At 44.0% G+C, this 23,365-nt stretch overlaps 1 protein-coding gene across 1 annotated transcript; it reads left to right on the plus strand.

Moving 5' to 3' along the window:
• The first annotated feature begins 2,970 nt into the window (after nucleotides 1-2,970).
• On the plus strand, nucleotides 2,971-4,035 carry LOC134368356 (melanoma-associated antigen 10-like). Its single transcript, XM_063084880.1, has one exon. It carries the CDS (start codon nucleotides 2,971-2,973, stop codon nucleotides 4,033-4,035), a length of 1,065 nt encoding a protein of 354 aa, XP_062940950.1.
• The last annotated feature ends 19,330 nt before the right edge of the window (nucleotides 4,036-23,365 follow it).

A 23,365-nucleotide genomic window follows, 5' to 3' on the forward strand; every position in this document is an offset into this window, starting at 1 on the left:
GACTGGGTTTGAATAAGGACAGGACCAGGCCCTCTCAGGCGCGAATGTCGGGACCCTGTGAAAGAACTGAGGAGACCCACAGAGTCCATCTCAAACCCCGCTGTCAACTTCGGAAGCCCCAGGAATGGCGCCCTAAATGACGTCCGCTGACTTCTGCCTTTGAGATGGGGAAGAGGCGTGGGCCTTGACTGGAGGATAGGGGGCCGAGGCTCTTCCACGCAGACAGGTGAGAACACAGAGAGAAGAGGCAGGGGGCATTAGAATCCAGAGCGAGGGAACGCCACAGAAGCCTGAGCCTGTTGTCAGCCCTGGGAGGCCTTGGGCATGTGTCTTGACTTCCACATCCAGGAGTGGGAGAGAGCAGGGGCCTGGTATTAGGAGCATGAGCTCAGAAAAGCAGAGGGATGGCCCAGGATCTACCTGGAGTCAAGGTAAGGATTCAGGGGACCCAGGAGCCCAGGTAAAATGGGGCCCAACCCCGCCCTGGGAGAACGTGGGCAGGGTTGCCAGAAGTGTTGCATCCTTGCTTCTCCTTTTGGGGAGTCAGGGAGGTGAACACCTTTGCCTGAGGGACGACTGGGGATACCGCCAACCCAGAAGAGCAGAGGCCTCCCAGGAACCCACTCTGTCACCACTGTCAGCCCTAGAAGCTCCAGGCAGGGTGACCAGATATGATGCTCCTTCGCTGCTGCCTCTGGGACTCTGAGGGTGGTGAGGAATTTGGTCTGAGGGTTGAAGCCTCAGGTCGGCATAGGAAAGAGTCCCAGGCCCTGCCAAACATCCAGGTGAGGACACAGAGGGAGGAATGTATGGACCTCCCACCACAGATAGCGAGGACCCAACAACTCCCCACCCTTGTTGTTGGCCCTGGGCCAGGGCTGTCTGGATGTGGCGGCCTCTGACTTCAGCCTGGGGAGGGTGTCAGGGAGGAAATGACTTTGTTCTGAGGGAAGTAGCCTTACATCAGCTGAGGGACAAGTGCCAAGTTTTTCAGAAGTCGAGGTAAGTACCCCTCGCGAAGACTAAATATACCTACCCATCTCAGAAAAGACACCACAGAGTCCAGCTTCCCTGTTCTCAACCCCTAGGGGATCCAGGTAGGGGTACCCGGGTGTGACATGCTGTCGATTCCACCATGGTGGAGAAAGGGGGTCCTCAAGCACGTGAGAGCTTGGCCTGAGCTAAGGGAGGTGATGCCAGCTCAGCATAGGCTTGGTCTACACCCTGTCAGGATTACAGGTGAATACCCTGAGGGTGCACTGAGGGAAGCCCCAACCCGAAGCAGTCTGGACCCAGGCCTTGCTGTCTGCCCTCGGACATCCGGGGCAAAAGTGCCCAGATACGAAGCACCCTCACTTTTATCTTGGGCCTCTCAGGGAGGTGAAGGTCTTGGTCTGAGGGGCAACTTCAGGTCAGCAGAGAGAGCCACATCTGGTCACAGAAGGATTCATCTGAGGCTTACCCAGGAATCAAGGTGATAGATCTAGTTGAAGGTACCCCCTAACTCCTAAAAGAAAGGACCCGACAGAATGCAGTGGTCCCTTGTTCTCAACTCTCGGAGAACCCAGGCAGGGGTGACACCCCCAGGACATGACACCTTGTCACTTCTGGCTTGGGGTTTTCAGGGAGCTGAGGGCCTTGGTTTTAGGGGTGATATTGGACCAGAAGGGAGAGAGACATCCGATCAGCTGAGGGAGGAATCCCAGGATATGTCAAGGGAAGAGATTTTGGTGAGGACTGAAGGTATCCCCAGCCCAGAACGTAAAGAAGGCCCCACAGATATCCACTGTGGTCCTGATGTCACCCAGGAGACTGTGGGGAGGCCTTCAGACTGAGCCTCACTTCTGGCTCAGGAGTCTCAGAGGGCAGAGGACCTTGATCTGAGAGGGCCATGCTCAGATCGACAGAGAGATTTGTCCCAGGCCCTACCAGGAGTCAAGGTGAGGGCTGAGGGGACCACCCAGACCAGTACACACAGGACTCCAGCCCCTCCCTGTTCCTTCTGTCAGCCATGGGAAGACCCAGGGAACAGCGGGTGGTTGGGCTCTCACTTCCTTTTCCGGTGTCTCATGGAGATAGGGCCTTGGCATAAGGAAGGTGGCCTCAGGTCAACAGAGGGAGAGTCCCAGGACCTGCCAGACATAAAGGTGATATCACGCAGACCGCTCACTCCAGGACACATGGATCCCACTAAACTTGGGCACCTCCTGCGGTCCTCCCTGGGATGCCCTGGGCAGGTGTGGCCAGATGTGGGCCCCTCTCTGGCTTTTGTTCCATATCAGGGGTGTGAGTTCCTGTTCTGAGAGTTTCTCAGGCCAGCAGAAGGGTTGGGTCCGGGATCCTGACGACGTAAAGGTGAGGGCTCTGAGTGAGTATGAAGGGGACCATTCATTCACTACAGAGGAGTGGGGACCTCACAGAGTCCGGTCCATCCCTCCTGTCGGCACAGGGAGTCCAAGGTGTCCTTGCAGTCTGCAGCATGAGGACTTCCTCTATTCCTCTTACATGACCTCCAGGAACTGAGAGGTGAGACCTTGGTCTGCGGCAGTGTCCTCAGGTCACAGCAGAGGAGGCCCAGGAGAGCAGGCGTCAAGGTGAGGTGCATGCCCTGAATGAGTTACAAGAGCTCCACCGGTCCCAGAACAGAGAGGACCCCACAGTTCCCGGCCCCACCCACAATACTGTCAGGGCTGGAGCCTCATTCTCTGCCTGCTGCATCCTGCGGGGCCGTCTCATTCCGCCTTCATGTCCACAGGAGACAGGCCGACCAGGAGGACAGGAGCCCTGTGAGGCCCTAGAGCACCAGTGAAAGGGAAGACCTGTAAGTAGGCCTTTGTCAGAGCCCCCTAGGGTGTGGTTCTAGGCTGAGGCCACTCAACCGCTCTCTCCCTCCTCCAGGCCTGTGCATCCCCATCCCCGTCACCGAACTCCAGCCCACACTCCTGTTTTCTGTCCCCAGGGAAAGTTGCGATGCCTTTTTGTGACAAGAGTCAGCTCTGTGAGCTTGAGGAAGACCTTCGGGCCCAAAGAGAGGCACCAGCCCTGGTGGGTGCGCAGGTTCCTGGTGATGAGGAAGACATGGAGGTGTTCTTCTTCACCTCCTCTTCCTCTTCCTCCAACTCCTCTGCCTCCACCTCTCCTCTGGTCCCAGGCACCCCAGAGGGCGTGCCTACTGCTGGAACACCAAGTCCTCCCCAGAGTCCTCAGAGTGTCTGCTCATCCCCCACTGCCACTGTCTCCCGTCCATGGAGCCAGGCAAGCGAGAGCCCCAGCAGCCAAGAAGAGGAGGGCCCGAGCAGCTCACAGAATGTGGGATTCCCTGAGTACTTGCTCCAGGGTGCACCACAGGAGATGATGTATGATTTGCTTAATCTCCTGCTCCTCAAGTATCGAAAGAAGGAGCTGATCACAAAGGAAGAAATGCTGAATGGAGTCCTCAAAAATTACGAGGACCAATTCCCTGCCATCTTCAGCAAAGTCTCTAAGTACATGGAGATTGTCTATGGCATTGCAGTGAAGGAAGTGGACCCTGCCATCCACTCCTACATTCTCAGCACCTCCCTGGGCCTCACCTACGATGGGATGCAGAGCGATGACCAGAGCGTGCCCAAGACCGGCCTCCTGATTATCACCCTGGGCTTGGTCTTCATGGAGGGCGACTGCACCTCTGAGAAGAGCATGTGGTATGTGCTGGGTGTGCTGGGGTTGTGTCCTGGGAGGGAGCACCCCATCTATGGAGAGCCCAGGAAGCTCATCACCGAAGATTGGGTGCAGGAAAACTACCTGGAGTACCGGCAGGTGCCCAACAGTGATCCTGCGTGCTATCGGTTCCTGTGGGGCCCACGTGCCCACGCTGAAACCAGCAAGATGGAAGTTCTGGAGCATTTGGCCCAGTTCAATATTACTTTCCCCAGTTTATTCCCACACTTGTATCAGATGGCTCTGAGAGATGAGGAAGATAGCGCCCAGGCCGGAATTGCCACCACAAATGGCACTTCTGCCACAGCCAGTACCAGTTCTAGTGGCACACCTTGAAGCTTCTCTAACCCCAGATGAAGTCTAAGGTAGATTCTCCACTGTGTTTGAAAATAGCAGTCACTGTTTTAAGTAGAAAGTTAATGTGGGGCTAGGGGAAATAGAGTGAATAACAAACAGCTTTGGTTTCCTGTTCTATAAGGGTAACTTGGAGCTTTCTCTTGTTTTCAGTTTGGAATTTTTCAAATGTTATTCCTTTAAATGGAAGGTTTAATTAGCTTAAGAAACTAAGTTTACGAATGACATTGATCACACATTTATTACTCTTTATCCAGTTCAGTAGTAAAAGTTTTGCTATTTCATAAAACAAATTGAAATCTTATTTTGTGGTCTGTAACAAGAGAGCATGGCATCGGAATAGGAATTTACTTGGAAATATGAAAAAACTGAACAAAATACTATGAGGTTAAGAAATAGAGAAAAAGTAAGAAATCAGTAATTTTTGGCTTCCTTTTCCCTTTAACTCTGTTGTTCTGTGAAATTAAAATATATATGTATACCTGGATTTGCTTGTGTTCTTCCATGATGTAGTAGAATTTGCATCTCCATAAATGAAACCACTGCTCACAACTCGTTTATTCTGCAAACATTCATTGAGCATCGCTCTCTGGAAGGCCCTGTGTTAGTCGTGGAGATATTAGGATAAGCCCAACCCATAGGGTGGTTGAGCCTAGGAGCAGCGGCCATATTGGGAAGGTGGTGAGATGTCCTCTAAATCCTACAGAACAAGTAGAAAAGGGTTAGGCAGAAAGTGGGGCTCCAGATGAGAGCAGTCGACTGTAAATGTCCTGAGCCAAGCCAGCCTGTGGCTTTGGAAGCTGCACTTCCCTCTGTGGGAGTTGCCTGCACTGAAGCTGGTTGGTGGCAGGGGCCAGGCTCTCAGACGCTGTGTCTTAGTGCTGTGAGCAGAGCCTGGATTGGAAAACTTCTCTGAGCAGTTCCTTTTGGATGGTGGATCAAGCAGAGAGAAATCTCCACCTGGGGCAGGTATGGAAAGTTTCCTGCACTCCCGTCCTAGTTGCAGTTGAACACAGTGCAGGAACTAGGCGATTTATACCCACCACGTGCAAGGGTTTCCTGAGAAATAAGAGTGAATCTCCCAGGAGGTGAGGCCCAGAAGCCATTGGCCAGGTACTCTTCTGCCTGACTGGGACAAGCAGAGCCAGCCCCATTAAAATGCCATTTTAATTAGGTTATCTGGAAGGCAGTTAGGGCAATTGTAAGCAAGGGCTGGATTTTTGGTGGGGAAGGGGATTAACGAAAATAGGGGTATGAATGGAAGAGCAGCTGGGAGAATGGGAAGAGTTTTGTCCTTGACTCAGATTCTACAAGCTTTGAGTTGCATCCAGCTGGGGAAGACTTCCACACACCCACATGAGATAATAGATCATCTAGGATGGAAATCTTACCTAGTTTTATCTTTCAAGCAACATTTATGGCTGAATTGGTATTCCTTGTACTATTGTGCTGCATACTCTGTGAGGTCTCCTAGATGACAACAAAAACAATAACTTTCCCAGAGGAGAGGCTAGTAGGATCTGAGGTCCAAATAGTGATACAGATAACTGCCAAGCATTAAAAGTCTAATACATGTCAGACACTGTGCCAAGTGCTTTGCATGCATTACATACATTTCAACTGTCCTACAAGACAAACTCATTAGGACACCCATTTCACAGATGATGAACCTGAGGCTCGGAGGGCTTGGTAATTTTCCTGTAACCACATGGCTAGTAAGCAACAGAGCTGGGGCTGGATCCCTGGTGTCATGGGCAAAATTGTGTCTGCCACAAAATTCCTAACCCCCAGTACCTCCGAATGTGACTGTATGTGGAAATGGGATCTTTACAAAGGTTGTTAGGTTAAAATCAGGTCATTAGAGCAGGCCCTACTCCAGTATGACTGCTGTCTTTATAAGAAGAGAAGATTGGAACACAGATATGCACAGAGGAAAGACCACGTGAAGACACAGGGAGAAGATGGCCATCTACAAGCCCAAAAGAGAGGCCTCAGGAGAAACCATCCCTGCCCACACCCTGATCTTGGACTTCCAGCCTCCAGAACTGTGAGGAAATGAGTTTCTGTTGTTTAAACTGCCCAGTCTACTTTACTTTGTTAGGGCAGCCCAAGCAAACTAATACACATGGTCTGAATTCCTGTAGAGCTCACACGGTTATCACTCCCCCCAACCTAAAGCAGGCCTTCTGTCGCAATTCATTTCTCTTCCCATGACTCTGTAATGTCTCTCAGGCAACCAAACGATGGGCCCCAAGCCAGTGGTACTAAAAGCAGGCATAAAGAAGTGCTAGGGAATGAATTGTGCCCCTCCAAAATTTAAATGTTGAAGTCATAATGGCCAATGTGATGGTATTTGGAGATGGGGCCTTTGGGAGATAATTAGGTTAAGATGAAGACTTGAAAGTGGAGCCCCTCATGATGGGATTGGAGCCCTTATGAGAAGAGCCACCAGACCCCTCTCCCCCCTTCCGGAAACATGGAGAATGTGGCTGTCTACAAGCCAGAAATAGAGTCCTCGCCAGACACCCCCTACACTGGCATCTTGATCTTGGACTTCCCAACCTCCAGAACTGTGAGAAAACAAATGTCTGTTGTTTAAGCTACCCAGTCAATGGCATTTTATCATATATAGCAGAACGAGCTAACTAACACAAGAAGGAAGGTGACAATGCACATCAAACACAAATTGGGGATTGGCTGTGGTTCCTTGAGAGCTAATTCTGCCCAGGTGCCAACATTTTTGCACAGTCCCAGCACTTTTCTGCAATGCTGTGGCCTTCTCCTAGTCTTCGCCCATCTGTCTTCCTATCCAACTCTGGAATCTGGCCTGTTTCCCAGCTCTTCATGGCTGCATCCTCTGAAGGCTGCACCCTGCTCCCAGTGGGACAGCCAAGAATCACCTGCCCTACCCCTAACATACAGCATTTTTACTCTTTGCGCACGTCCCCTTACTGTTCGTGGCCCTCACTCTGGATCCCCTCTGACAGCAAAATCCCTTTGTGTTTAAATACTGAACTTTATACACCTAATCATCCCTTTGGATGTCTTCAGCACATTCTCCAAATGTTTTCCAGATAAGCTGGTGGTTGGATTCTGATTTGGCCCATAAGGTACCAGTTCCTAGGATATCACCCTGAAGTAAGAGTTTTTGAAACCACCCTGATATTGCAGTAGGATGTTAATGGGATGTCTCATTTGAAACTAGACACTTAACACATACATAGATGAATGAGCTCTCCCACATGGTCAAAAACCAAAGCTTCTTACATTAGTGAGCTCAGACTACCTTAACAATATACCATAGACTGGGTGTCCTAAACAACCGAAACTATTTCTCACATTTCTGGAAGCTGGGAAGTTCAAGATCAGGGTACCAGCAGATTTAATGCCCGGTGAAGGCTCTCTTCCTGGCTTGGAGATGAACACCCTCTCTGTGTGTCCTCACATGGCAGAAAGAGAGAGCAAGCAAGGTCTCTGGTGTCTCTACTTATAAGGTCACTATTTCCATCACGAAGGCCCTGGACTTACAACCTCATCTGAACCTAATTACCTAATGACTGAAGGCCCCATTTGCAAATACATCACATTAGGCGTTAAGACTGCAACATGTAAATTTGCATTTCAACATTATATATGGGCGTAGGGGGAAAACAGTTGAGTTATGTCATCTCCCTCATAAATGGTAGATGAGGAAAGACCATGGAAATCACTGTGGAGCAAAGATCTACTAAAGCTAAACTTCTAAAGCCCTGACATCCTCAGAGGAGCAGTTCCTTGGTGTACATGATAGCTCTGATTACAAATGAAAAAAAATGACCATCTTTTCACTGCCTGTGACCCGTGTATCTGCCCCACAGGCAAGTTCTGGCTTTCAGTGTGTCTAATGGCACCTGTACAGGTAGATGTTTTGCTGTGTGGAGTGTAGCAGAGACTGACAGGTTAAGATTTTGCCCATGCATCAAAAGCAGGAAAAAGTTTTCGGCCTACTGACATTTGAGGTTATTGCAAAGGATAGTGCAGAAAAGTGCTACTGAATAAATAAGGCTCCCCACAGAGATTTATGGGATCCTTGGCAAACTACATGGGGTGATGTATTTGAAAGCATCTGTCATATAGTAGGCACTTAATAGCCAAGATATGGAGTCAACCTAAATGTCCACCAATGGACAATTGGATAAGGAAAACGTGGTATATATACACCATGGAATACAACTATGCCATAAAAAAGAACGAAATTAAAAAAGAACGAAATTCTCCCATTTGCAGCAACATGGATGGGCTTGGAGAAACTTACATTGAGTAAAATAAGCAAAGCACAGAGGGATAAATACCGCATGTATCGTTCACAAGTGGGAGCTAGGAGAGAAAGAAGGAAGGGAAGAAAGACCACAGTGGTGTGCTGGACTTGCAGCAGGAGAGAATATGCCTAGGGATACAAAGTGGAGTGGGAAAAGGGGGACGGGGAGGGAGGTCGGGGATAATTGGGTGGCGGACTTGGGGTATAATCACCACTTGTGGTAATGGGCATCCTGCCAGTATGGATCTGGCCATAACGTCTTGGGCATGAGTGGTGACATTTAGCTTCGTACCCCATGAATATTCATAACCAATAAAAGAAACCGAAAAATTAGAAAAAAGGAAAGAATTGAAAAACTTAAGGGAAATCTGGCCTTCTCAGAACCTTGTAGCAATGGATACGGCTGTTTTCATAACAAATTAAAATAGTTGCTTTTTGTTGAGCACCTATTATGTAACAGTTTATGGGGAAGGCTTCAAGTGCTCTTAGACATCTTGCCTTCCTGTCTTTCCTGGACACAGGGACAGTACATTGCCAGTCCACTTGTAGTTAGCAAGAGTCATGTGGCGTTTCCTTACCACTGAAACATGAGCAGGAGCGTTGTTTGTCACATCTAGGCATTTGAGAGCCAGTGGGCCATTTCCATCCTCTCTCGCTCCTTTCATCAGCAGACATGGCGATCCCACACTGAGACGGTAGGACCCCAGGAATAGAAGCAGCCTGGATCTCTGGGTCACCTGAGACTGGAGAGCCTCTGCCAAGCCACATCAGAGTTTCTGTGCACAAAAAACAAACGTTCGTCCTGTTTCAAGCCATTCAAATTTTGGGGTTTGTCTGTTGCATCAGTTTGCAGTTACTTTAAATAATACACAGCTACTATTTACGTTGTTAATCTTATTTCGATATTTTAATTGCAAATGTAATAGTGCCTATATTCTTGTTGCAAAAAATGTTTAAATACAGACAAATCACATTTCCTATCTTTAGAAAGATCTTTCACAATTTAGCCACCTACTTAGAGGTCACCTCAGTTAATAATCTGGCGTGTACTATTTTAAAGCTTATTCTACAATTATTCATACGTAGATGTGCTATGAAAATATATAGTATTTTTTAACACACACGAGTAAGGATGTACATGCTGATCTGTCACATGCCTTTGCCACTTAATAAGAAGGATGCAAGGTGTCCTGCAGATCCTGCTCTTTTGGTCTTCTCATGGCTTTCAGTGAATAGGCCAAAGAAAGGAGTTACAGCGTTTGCTGGGGTTAATGATCCTGACTACCAAGGCGAAGTTGGGCTACGACTCCACAAAGGAAGTCAGGAAGAGTATGTCTGGAATACAGATGATCATTAGGGTGTCCCTTAGTATTACCATGCCCTGAGATTAAGGTCAGTAAGAAACTACAACAAACCACTCCAGGCAGGACTGTTAATGGCCCAGACATATGAAGAATAGAGGCCTGAGTCACCTCACCAGGCAAAGAACTATGACCAGCTGAGGTGCTTGCTGAAGGCAAAGGGAATACAAAAAGGGTAATAGAAGAATATAGTTATCAATACCAGCTACACCCACACGATGAGTGTTGTGTCGCTGTTTTGTTATCAATATGTTTGTCAGCAAGAATGCCTTTGAATTGATACAGGTCGTGTGTTTCAAGACTTTCCTTCCTATTGCTCAGTAGTATACCATTGTATGGATGCACCATCGTTTGTTTATCTTTCACCCATGGAAGGATATTCAGGCTATATTCAGATTTTGGAAAATATGCATAGAACTTCTATAAATCTTCACGTGTGGGTTTTCGTGCGAACATACTTTTTTACTTTTCTCAGGAGTGGCATTTCTGAGTTATATGGTTAGTGCCTGTTTATGAGAAATCACCAAATGATCTTCCTCATGACTATACCATTTCAAAAATCCCATCAGCAATATAAGAGATTTCAAGTTGTTCTTTATCCTTGCTTGCAATTAGTCGTGTCAGAATTTTTAAAATTTTAATCGCTTTCAAATGTGTATACTATTATCTCATCTTGATTTTGACTTACATTTCTCTAATGGCTAATGATGTAAAACAATTTTGCATGTGCTCATTTGCCATCATATGCCCACTTTGGTGAGGTGCTCACTAACGTCTCTTGCCCATTATTAAAATCGAGTCATTTGTTTTCTAATTTTCAAGTTTTGAGAGCCCTTTACACACCCTAGATACAAGTCCCTTGTTGGGTATATAGTTTGCAAATATTTTCTTTCTGTCTGCAGTTTGACTTTATGAATTTTTTTTCTCTTTCTCACACCAAATGTTTTTAATTTTGAGGATGTCTCATTTATTTTTTCCCCTTTATGAACTGTGCTCTTGGTGTCATGTTCAAGAGCTCTTTGCCTCACTTTAGATCGTAAGATTTTCTCCTGTGCTTTTTAAAAAACTGTTACAGATTTTCATTTAACATTTAGATCCATGATCCATTATTTACACATGGGTATTTAATTGTTCTAATACCATTTACTGAAAAGAACAGCATTTCTCAATTGAATTACATTTGTAAAACTTTAAAAGCCATACTGGTCTGTGTCTATCTCCCGAGTCTCTAACCAGTTCCTTTGATCCTGTGTCTGTCCCTTAGCCAGTAGCACAGTTTCTTGATTACTATAGCCTTATTTTAAAATCAGGCAGTGTGATTCTTCAAACTTTATTCTACTTTTTCATAATGTTTTCCTTTTCTTTTTGACAAATAAAAATTGTGTATATTTAAGGTGTACAATTGATGTTTTGATATACATGTACATTGTGAAGTCATTGCCACAATTTACATATTCATCACCTCATACAGTTAACTGTTTGTGTGGTGAGAACACTTAAGATCTACCCCCTTAGCAAATTTTAAGTATATAATACATTGCTATTAACGATAGTTACCATGATATACATTAGGTCTCCTGAGCTTACTCATTTCATAACTGAGATTTTGTAAAGCTAGAGAAAATCCTTTCATTCCCCCCAACCCCCAACCCCTGGCAAACTTCCGACTCTGTTTCTATGCGTTTGACTGCTTTAGATTTCACATGTAAATTAGATCACATAGCATTTGTCCCTCTGTGCCTGGCTTATTTTGCTTAGCATAATGTCCTCCAGGTTTATCTATGTTTTCCCAAAGGGCAGATCTTCCTTCTTTGCTAGGGCCGAATAATATTCCATCATACATATTTGTAAGATTTTCCTTATCCATTTAGCCATTGACGGACTCCTAGGTTGCTTTCACGTTTCCACTATTGTGAATAACGCTGCAATGAACATGGGAGTGCAGATATCTCTTTGAGATCCCGATTTCAATTTCATTGGATATACACCCAGAACTGTGGCTGCTGGATCATAAGGTGTTCTATTTTTAGTTTTTGAGGAGTCTGCATACTGTATTACATCATGGCTATACCAATTTACAATCCTACTAACAGTGTACAAGGGTTCCCTTTTCTCCACATCCTCAAAAGTACTTCTTATCATTTGACTTTTTGATAATAGCCATCCTAACAGGTGTGTGGTGATATCTAATTGTGGTTTTCATTTGCACTTCATTGGTGATTAGTTGCCTTGAGCACTTTTTCCGTGTATCTCTTGGCCATTTGTAATATCTTCTTCACAGATATGTCTATTCAGGTCCCTTGCCCATTTTTGAAATTGGGTAACTGGGGTTTTTCGTCTGTTTCTTTGTTTGTTTTACTGCTGAATTTTATGAGTTTCCCTACAAGGTAGGGAGACAGGACTAGCATAGGCGGTGGAGCCAGATAGAGTTGAATCTGCAGCCTGGTCACTAAGCGGAGATGTAGACACAGGAGGTTGCTGAGCCGCCTGCTGAGGCATGGAAGGTACTGGGGCCCGGTTATGAGGCTGGGCTGCAGCTGCAAGGGGGACCAAAGTTCAGGCAAGTCCTCATAGGTTCAATTGTCAGAATCCTGGGTAGATAACTTTGAGTTCTCTGGTCTCACTCTTAATTTAGTGGCTGCCCAGGTCATCACTTGTGCTGGGGATCTCCTCGTCACTGGAAGTGCTGGGGATCTCCTTGTCCTTTTGGTCCTGCTTCGGCTCTTTTAACTGCAGTTCCTCATTCAGCTGTTGATAGTGGCTGAATAGTGTTGGCCCTTTCCCTTTTTGGGTTTTGAGGGGGTGATAATTTCTGCAGTGGCTTTGGTCCTTACACTCCCTTGAAGTGGCCTTTTAAGTTTCACGGATGTCTTGGGCTCCTGTAAGGACAGCAGGGAAATCACAGAAGGGCAATGGTATAAGGAAGAGGATGGAGAAGGGATGGGAACAAGGGCTTCCTGAGAATGCGTGTGGGCTGAGGGGTTGTACCAGGCGAGGGCCGGGTAGGAGTCTTGGGAGAAAGGTGTCAAGGGGAAGACGAGAAGAAGGTGGTCATCTCACCTTGCCCTTTCCTCTTCTTCCCCGCTTTGCTGTCTCCGGTGAGCTGTGGTTTCCTGGTCGCTTTGCCATGTCAGCACTGCCCAGTGGTCTGTCCCAGGGCCCCTGGCCTCCCTATATACGCCCTGCACAGGACAATGAGCAGCCACACCCTCCGCTTTGTTTGGTCAGCAAGCCAGTCCCCCAGCCTGTCTAGCCCTGTCCTGGCAGGGGTGGCTCAGACATCACAGTGGCCCATCCTGACTCCTCCGGGAGTGGGGGGAGGCCAAGGTGCCCTGGTTGGAAAATGGGTGTTTTCTTAGCAACCGACAGGGCCTTCCGAACAGACCTGCCACACTCCTCATGGTTCAATTCTGGGGGATCACATGGCAAGGAGAGGGTGTCTTCTCCAAGCCCTTCCCCAGGGCCACCTGATTCAGTGGCTCATTCTGTTCTCTCCCAACCTTCACCATTACCTGGTTTTTGTATATGCTACCTACAATACACCCACGGTAATGTGGCCACGCTTAAATCTAGGTGGAGATATGAATCATCCTACCGCATTCCTAACAATTTCTCTTACGCACCTTGAAGACCATGCACTTCCTTCCTGGCTGCCACCAGGAAACTTTTCCATCCCACTTGCTTTTCCCAGTGTCCACAGAGGTCCCCTCAGTTTTGTTTTCCAGTCTGAAATCACTGCCTTCCGGCTGTCAGACTCAATAAATAAACTTGCTCTTCTGAGTATCCTAGTCTTGTTTCAAGTCTGGGGGATCTACTTATCTCAACAGGTGTAATAGCAAGACTTGGATTTTAACAGTGTGTGTGCACGGGTGAGGCAGATATTTACATGCCAGAAGTCGTGCTGGATGTTCCCGTATAATAGGGAACTATTATCCAAGAATAATAAATTCATTAGAGGAGAGGGGAATTCCTCAGTATTTTACTTGGGATTCTTTTCAGTGCCACAAGGAAAAAAACAGGTCTCCATATTGGAAAGGGAAAAGTAAAACCTTCTTTATTCACAAACAATGGATACTGTATGCAGAAAATCCTATCAATCTAACAAAATGTTTGTAGAACTAATAACTATGTTTAGCAAGGTCGCAGAATACAAAATCAATATAAAAATCAATTATATTTTTTATATTCTAGCAAGGAATATTGGAAAATTGAAATAAAGCACAGTATAATTTAAAATAGCTTTAGAAAATTTGCACGCTTAGGGATGTATTTACATAAATATAAATCTAACAAAATCTGTTGAAGATCTGTACACTGAAAACTAGAAAGCAATGAAGAGAAATTAATAAGGATGCAAATATGTGGAGATAGATATTTTGTTCTAAAGTTGGAAGACTCATTATTGTTAAGATGTCAATAATTTCCAGATTTATTGATAGACTTAATGCAATTCTAACCAAAATCCATGAGGCTTTTAGTAGAATTTGGCAGGCTGATGATAACATTCATATCGAAATGGATAGGACATGTATAGCTGAAATAACTGTAATGAAAAAGAGGACAAAGATGGAAAGTTTACACTACTTGATTTTAAGGCTTCTTATAAAGTAAGAATAGTCAATATGGTGTTGTATTGGCAAAATGATAGTAATACGTCAATAGAACAGTGCAGAAATAGATCCTCTTATATACACATATATAGGCAACTGAATATAAATAAAGATGCAAAGAAAGATTAGAGAAAAAAGGAGAAACTGTCTTTTCAGCAATTGGGTGTGGATAAATCAGATATCCATTTACAAATTATAAATTTCAATCCATACCTCAAAGCATATTTTAAAAAGTAACTCAAAATGAATGATAGACCTCACTGTAAAACTAAATCTATACATCTTCCAGAAGAAAACAAGTGTTGCCTTTGATTAGTCAACAATTTCTTAGATACAGCAAAAAGCCCAATCCGTTAATTAACAAAAAATTATAAATTGGAGTTTCTGCAAATTAAGATCTTCTGCTCTTAAAAATCATTGTTAAGAGAGTGAACAGACAACCTACAGGCTGGGATAAAATATTCTGAAATCACGTATCTGATAAAGGTCTTACATAACAAATACAAAGAAGCACTTTTAAAACTCACTAGGAAGGAACCAAACAACCCAATTTAAAATTGGCAGAAAACTTGAGCACTTCTACAGAAAGACATACAGATAGACATATACACATGGGTAAAAGCCCAGCAACATTAGTCATCGAGGAAATGCAAATCAAACACACAACGAAATACCACTATCGACCTATTAGAATGGCTAATATTGAAAAGACTAGCTATGGCAAGCATTGGTAAGGATTTGAAGTACCGGACTCTTATATACACCTGCGAGAATGTAAAATGTCCTGATCGTTATTCAAAACAGTTTGCCAATTTGTTAAAATGTTACAGATGCACCTACTATGTGATGCAGGCATCCGACTCCTAGGTAATTAGATAAAACTTTTTCAAGTGCAAAAGGATCTATTGTGATAGAAGACAGATCAGTGGGTTCTTGGGGATGGAGCTGCAGGAAAAGTCATATGGGAGGATTTACAAAGGGCTAAAGAGGAAATTTTTGGGTGTGATGGATCTGTTCGCTGTCTTTATTGTGGTGATGGCTTCCAGGGTGTATTCATGTGTCAAAACTTACCAAATTTACACATTATGTAGTTTTTTGTATGTCAAATATACTTCAATAAAGCTGTTTTTAAAAATAGTATTTTCTGCAAAAGACAACTTTTGAAAAAATAAAAATAAAAGGATTTGTAAGGGAAAGTATTTAGTCATTGAAATTATTTAGTATTGCTACAGTATGGTGTTGATATAAATCAAGACTTTTAAAATTTGTTTCATTACCATTTAACAATTCTCTGTAAGGATTCAACTTCTGCCTCCAAGAACGTGGAGTAGATATACTTTTCCCTATTTTTTTCTGCTAAGTACAACTAAACAGCCTCGACATTGTATATAAAACAAACATAAGATGACTCTGAAATGTAGAAAGAAAATAGACTGTCTAGTGACCTTGGAACACAAGGAATGACATGCTAGTGAGTTCCCTGGGTTTTCTTTTTGCTTCATATATTCCAGACTTGGAGATGTAGAAGTAGCAATTCGGAAACGCCAATGGGCACAGACAAAAACAAACAACAAAAGCCTGCTTTCTCTAGTCAAAGGACCAGGAAAGGTGCAACCCAGTAGGACAGAAACCTTTTAGACAAGAACTGCTCTACTTTAGCCAAACACCACAGAAAACTGTGGCTCTATCCCAACCAGCCAGCAAAGGCTAAGTAGTGAGACTAGATTTCTAAACTTACCAGGCTATACCAAGGCATCTGAACCCCCATTCCACTGTACCCCACCAGGGATGGTGACAGAGAAGACTCAGCAGGGACCTGGGAGTTTGATTCTCCACTAGTTGGTAATGAGGCCTCCCAGTCACTACTTCCGCCTGCCCCCAGACTGTCCATGGACGCTCACTATTGAGGTGGTGGTATTCAAGGAGGCCTAGTAGAGAATCAGGACTTCAATTTGGCCCAGCAATTGTGAGGCCACCCCCAAGCCCCATGGCATCAGAGCTTCACATGGGGAGCAGTAATGAGGCAGCCCTACCCTCCCCAGCCAAAAAAATATTCAGGGGAGGTGTAGTAGGAAGTTGGAACTGCCACAACTGCCCAGCAGTAACACAGAGAACCCACTTGGGTATCAGTGGAGTCCAAGTGGAGAACCTGGTCTTCCATCCACATCTGGCAGTGATGAAGAAGTGGTCCCGTTCTCCTGCTAAAGCAGTGTCAGAAGAAGTCAGTTAAAACAGAAGGTTTGAATAAGATCCATTGCCTCATTGCCCAATACTTAAATATCCAGGATACAAGAAAAAATAACTCATCACACCAAGAGCCAGGAAAGTCTCAACTTGAATTTGAGTAGACAATCAAGAGAGAGCAATACCAAGAGGACACAGGTGTTGGAATTATCTGAAAGTACTAGAAAGAAACCATCATAAGATGCTTCAATGAGCAATCATAAGCACACTTGAAATAATAAAAACATAGAAAGTCTCAACAAAGAAGCAGGATATATAAAAAAGGACTAAATGAAAAGTTCAAAACTGAAAAATAAAATAACTGCAATAAAAACCTTACTGGATGCTTTCAACAGCATAATGGAGAGAATAGAGGAATCAGTGAACTGAAAATAGAGCAATAAATTTATCTGATCTGAACAACAGAGAAAAAAAAAAAGAAGGAAAAAATAAATAAGTCCTTGAGGACCAATGGCACTATAATAAGAGATCTGACATTTTTGACATCAGAGTCTCAGAAGGAGAGGGGAAAAAGATTAAGGCTCAAAAAAGTATTAAAATGAATAAATTCCTGAAAACCTCCCGAATTTGGCGAAAGGCATAAATTGAGAGCATACATATTCAAGAAACTGAGTGAATCTCAAACAGGATAAACCTAAAGAAATTGACTCCAAGACATGTCATAATCAGCATTTCAGAAAACTAAAGACAAAGACAGATATCTGAAAACAGTGACAGAGAAATGACAACTTACCTGTATCTGCCAGCAGCAGAGACTTACACTGAGCCCCCAACATGGCACCATTACCCAGGGTGATCAGCCAGCTACCTGCTGGCAGGTTGAGTACATTGGACTGCTTCCATCATGGAAAGGGCAGTGTTTTGTCCTTATTGGAATAGACACTTACTCTAGGTATGGATTTGCCTTCCCAGCATGAATGCTTCTGGCAAAACTATCATCTGTGGATTCACGGAATGCCTTATTCACTGTCATGGTATACCACACAGCATTGCTTCCGAACAAGGAACTCACTTCATAGCCAAAGAAGTGCGGCCATGGGCTTGTCCTCTTTGAATTCACTGGTCTTACCATGTTCCCCACCATCCTAAAGCAGCTGTTCTGATAGAATGGTGGAATGGCCTTATGAAGTCACAGTTACAGTGCCAGCTAGGTGACAATACTCTAGAGGGCTGGGGCAAGGTTCTCCAGAAGGCTGTATATGCTCTAAATCAGTGCCCAATATATGGTACTGTTTCTGCCATAACCAGGATTCACAGGTCCAAGAATCAAGGGGTGGAAATAGAAGTGGCACCATATGCCATTATCCCTAATGACCCACTAGCAAAATTTTTGCTTCCCGTCCCAATAACTTTATGCCCTGCTGGTCTAGAGGTCTTGGTTCCAGAGGGAGAAATGCTTCCATCAAGAGGCACAAAGTGATCCCATCGAACTGGAAGTTAAGGCTGCCACCTGACCACTTAGGGCTCCTCATGCCTCTAAGTCAACAGGCTAAGAAAGGAGTTACAGTGTTGGCTGGAGTGACTCACCCAGACTACCAAGGGGAAGTTGTACGACTATGTCACAATGGAGGTAAGGAAGATTATGTCTGGAATACAGGAGATCCCTTAGTACTAAGGGTATCTCTTTGTACTACCATCCTCTGTGATTAAGGTTAATGGAAAATTACAACAACTCAATCCAGGCAAGATGACGAATGTCCCAGACTCTTCAGGGATACAGGTTTGAGTCACCCCCTCCTCCCCCAGGTAAAGAATCATGACAACCTGAGGTGCTCAGTGATGGCAAATAGAGTACAGAATGGGTAGTAGGAGAAGGTAGTTATAAATACCAATTTGACCACGTGACCAGTCACAGAAAGGGGGATTGTAATTGTCCTCAGTATTGTGCTAAGAATATGTCTCAAAGATGGCAGACTGGATGGTCCCCAGTGTCACTCTCTCCCACAAATCAACCAATTTACAGCTATTAAAAAGCATTGACAGGGCTGGCCCGTGGCTCACTCAGGAGAGTGTGGTGCTGATAACACCAAGGCCAAGGGTTCGGATCCCATATAGGGATGGCCGGTTAGCTCACTAGGTGAGCGTGGTGCTGACAACACCAAGTCAAGGGTTAAGATCCCCTTACCGGTTATCTTTAAAAAAAAAAAAAAAAAGCATTGACAGACAAGCTGGGGCCACTAGAGCTCAGGGGAAGAGGAAGACAGACCTACAGAGTTCATGAAGGCAGGAGAAGCCATTGTGTGAGAAAGAAAGGATTGCTCTGACCATTTCGAATCCCAGCTGCTTCAAGCCTGGAGCTGGTGAACACATGGAGCAAGAGCTGGCAAAAGTCGCTGCCACGCTCTTCGTATGAAATTGCTTTGAGGCAGCAGGGGAAAAGAGGGCCTTGGTGGCCCAAAGGCCAGTAAGACCACGAACAGGTTAATGAGGACCCACACAGGAGCGAGGAGCCACAACAAATGGAAAAAAGCCACTCAGAAGCCAGTGAGTCATGTCAAGGGATCAGTGCACAGCCAATCCCATGGGAAGTGTTTGGAGCCTAGGTGGTGGGGGAGACAGGCCACCAGGGGAACACTGGGGCACAGCATGGACAGCAGATCGGCCCTCCAATCAGCGCAGGACCACTTAGTAGAGACTGGTCAGGAATATAGAACTGCAGGAGGGTGTAGTTTGCTGAAAAGTCTCAGGCCCAAGACCAGAGTTTCCACACAACCCAGGTGTACAAGAAATCACAAGACCCAGAAGTACATATAAAGTCAATAATTAAAACCCGGGCTGCACAAAAAGCCTTCCCCAGGGAATCAGCAACAAAGCAGCAATTTAGCTCAACCACAGGGCTCAAGTGCTGGTCCCCACAGGAAGTTCCCCTATTTTAGAAGTGAACAAAGGAAAACAAATTAGTTCCAGTGCAGAATTTAAATGGTGGGAATAGCAAACAATCCAACACAGAACTGAAAGGAAAAATAAAATACCCAAAGACCAGAGAAAAAATTTGAAGTTAGGTAGTAAAGGTCCCACATCACCAAAGAGCACCTATAAAACCTAAAAGGACTGGAAGCCCCCAGGATGCCAAGCCAGGGTGTTGGGAGTGCCAGGGACCTGAGCCTGTCCCCTACAACTGCAACCAGCTCAGCAAGGACCACTAAGCTGCAGTAGGAAGTACGCTGGGCTCCTGAGCAAAGGCAGTGGTGGGCTGAGGGTGTCAGCCATGGCCCCATGACACCCACAACCAGCCCAGCAACGACCACCAAGCCACCACAGGAAATACACCAGGCTCCCACGGCAGGGAGGTGAGAAGCCGAGGGCTTCAGCCACACCTCCCAACAACTGCATCCAGCCCAGCAACCACCAAGCCACAGCTGAAAGGCCCGAGGCCTTCCGTGCAGAAATGAGGGGGATGCCATGAGCCTCACCATGTCCCCACCTTCCTCCTTCTCCAACCCTTTTTCCTTTCCCCTTTCCCTCTCCCCCTCCCCATAACTGCTCCGCAACAACATCTTAGAATGTAAAAAAGTAATAATATAAATAAATAAATAAACTAAAAAAAAGATATATCTCTATGCCTGTACATGCATTAGGCAATTATCTTTGTTTTTGTTCCTTTTATTCTTTATTATGAACCGTAAGACTTATTGGCTTTATATCAACATTTTAATATTGTTAACTTTACATCACAGTATTTGCACTTAAGTCATGGGATATTTGAAGAAGTGTAAATATCTAAGGACTTGACCTCTTCTCCTGGGAAAGGGATTAACACGTTTTCAGTTGTATGCAGGATAGGTGCATCATGTTAGGCAGAACTATTACATTATTGTACCACTCGAGGAGGATCTTGAATGGTATAACCACAAACAAATAATAGATATGCTAACTATTCTTATTAGATCATTATATAATATATGCATGTATTAAAACAACAACTTGTATCCCATAAACAGGTACAATGACAAAATTAAAACAAAATTTTTTATAAAGTTTATGGAAGAGCAAAGGAACTAGACGAGATAAAACAATTAAGAGACCCTGATGAACACAGATGCAAAAATCTTCAATAAAATGCTAGCAAACTGAATTCAACAGCGCATTAAAGTATTATACATGATGATCAAGCAGAATTTATCCTTAGGATCCAAGAATGGTTCAACATATACAAATCAATAAATGTGATACAGTACATTTAACAAAATGAAAGACAAAAATCATATGGTCATCTTAATATGTGCAGAAAAATCATTTGACACAATTCAACATTCTTTCATGAGAAAAACTCTCAACAAATTAGGTATAGAAGGAATGCACTTTAACACAATAAAAGTCATGTATGACACGCCCATAGCTAACATTGTACTCATTGGTGAAAAGCTGAAAGCTTTAACTCTAAGATGAAGAACAAGACAAGGATGCCCACTCTTGCCACTTCTATCCAACATAGCACTGAAAGTCCTAGCAAGATACATTAGGCAAGAAAAAGTACTAAAAGGTATCTAAATTGAAAAGGAAGAAGTAAAATCATCTCTGTTGCTGATGACATGGCTGTGGATATAGAAAACCCTAATTGCTTCCCCAAACAACTGTTAGAACCAATGAACAAATTCCGTAAATTTGCAGGATGCAAAATCAACATGCAAAAATCAGTTGCATTTCTATTAACTACAGACTATCAAGAAAGTAACTAAGAAAAAATTTCATTTATGATAGCATCAAAAACTAATAAAATAATTTTATTTGTTTTTCATGTTTTCCCCATTTAAAAAACATTTTTCTTTTAATTTTTATAAAAAAATAATTTTAAACAAAGAAATGAATTGTCTGAACACTGAAAATTATACACCATTGGTGAAATTGAAGAAGACACAAAGAAATGGAAAGACATGGAATGTTCATGAGTTGGAGGAATCAATATTGTTACAATGTTCATACTACTCAATGTGATCTACAGATTCAATGGAATTACTATGAGGATTCCAATGACATTTTTCACAGAAGTAGAAAAAGCAATCGTAAAACTTATATGAAACCAGAAAGGATCCCAAGTAGCCAGATCAACCTTGAGCTAGAAGAGCAATGTTGCAGGCATCACACACCCTGATGTCAAAGTGTATTACAAAACTGTTGTAATCAAGATAGCATGGTACAGGCATAAAAACAGACTCACAGACCAACGGAACAGACTAGAAGTCCCAGAAATAATCCCACACATTACAGTTAACTAATATTTGAGAAGGGCTGTAGGAATACACAATGGAGAAAAAAGAATCTCTTGATCATTTTTTTAAAATTTTTTAAATTTTTATTGAATCAAAATTGATTATACATACTTTTGGGGTTTGACATTGAGAAATGTTGATCAAATCAATATTACCAGCATATATATTGTTACAAATCATAATAATTCTTTATGTCCTCTGTCCAATCTCTCCCCATCCCCCTCTCCCTCCCCCTCCCCCCTCTAATTACCCTAGATTACTTCTCTCCTTCTGAAAGAATAATGGTTACTGTGTTGATTTGTTGCCTAGATGATCTGTCCAATGCTGAGAGGTGTGATGAGGTCCCCCAATATTATCATAGAGCAGATGCTTCTTCTGTCACTCTGAAATGGGCTTCATGGAGAGAGACATCCTCTTCTTTTCTTTGGACTCTGCTGGTGACTCTCCTTGTGGCAATGCACTCCAGTGGATGGCGGACCATCTCCATGCTGGTTGTGGTGTCTAGCCGCTTTCGTGGCAGCCATGGTTATGGTGAAGGGTATGGAGGGCCACCCACACGGAGGTGATGTTTTTGCCATGTTTCTCAGTGCTGGAGATGTGCCTGGTTGTGGGGAGTGTCTGGTCCCCGGGTCCATGCCTCGGGTACCTGGGTGGGCACCGAGGTGCCGGCATGGTTTGCCTGGTTGTGGGATGGGCATCTGGTCCATTTCTCCATGCCTCAGGTGAAAGGAGAGTCTCTTTTATAAATGGTGTTAGGAAAAGTGGATTTCCAAATGCAAAAGAATAAAATTGTATTCTTCTTTTAAATGATAAACAAAAACCAGCTCAAAATGGATTCAACATTTAAAAGTAAGGCCCCAAAATCTAGAAATTCTAGAAGAAAATAGGAGAGAAACATCTAGAGATGGGTCTTGGCAATGCCTTTCTGACTATGACTTCAAAAGTACAGGCAACGAAAGCAAAAATAAACAATTGGAACTACATCAAACTAAAAAGTTTCTGCACAGGAAAGAAAATCAATAAAATAAAAAAGCAAGTTACAGAATGAGAGAAAATACTTGTAAATCATATATCTTATAGGCGGCTAACATGCAAAAAATATAAGGAACTCATAACATTCAGCAGGAAAACAAAGAAACAAACCAAAAACCCCAGTAACCCAATTTAAAAAATGGACAAAGTAACTCCCGTTAGGATGGCTAAAATCCAAAAGACTCTGAACGATAAATGCTGGCGAGGTTGCAGAGAAAAAGGAACTCTCATACATTGTTGTTGTGACTGCAAAAAGGTGCAGCCTCTATGGAAAATGGTATGGAGGTTCCTTAAACAATTGCAGATAGATCTACCATACGACCCAGCTATCCCACTGTTGGGAATATACCCAGAGGAATGGAAATCATCAAGTCGAAGGTATACCTGTTCCCTAATGTTCATCACGGCACTCTTTGCAATAGCCAAGAGTTGGAACCAGCCCAAATGCCCATCATTAGATGAGTGGATACGGAAAATGTGGTATATCTACACAATGGAATACTACTCAGCTATAAAAATGACTGAAATACTGCCATTTGCAACAACATGGATGGACCT

Source organism: Cynocephalus volans, chromosome X (genome assembly GCF_027409185.1).
Source record: "Cynocephalus volans isolate mCynVol1 chromosome X, mCynVol1.pri, whole genome shotgun sequence".
In the NCBI taxonomy this organism is placed as follows: domain Eukaryota; kingdom Metazoa; phylum Chordata; class Mammalia; order Dermoptera; family Cynocephalidae; genus Cynocephalus; species Cynocephalus volans.

Coding starts and splice junctions, on each gene's coding strand:
- LOC134368356 (XM_063084880.1), top strand. CDS start 2,971: ATGCCTTTTTGTGACAAGAGTCAGCTCTGTGAGCTTGAGGAAGACCTT.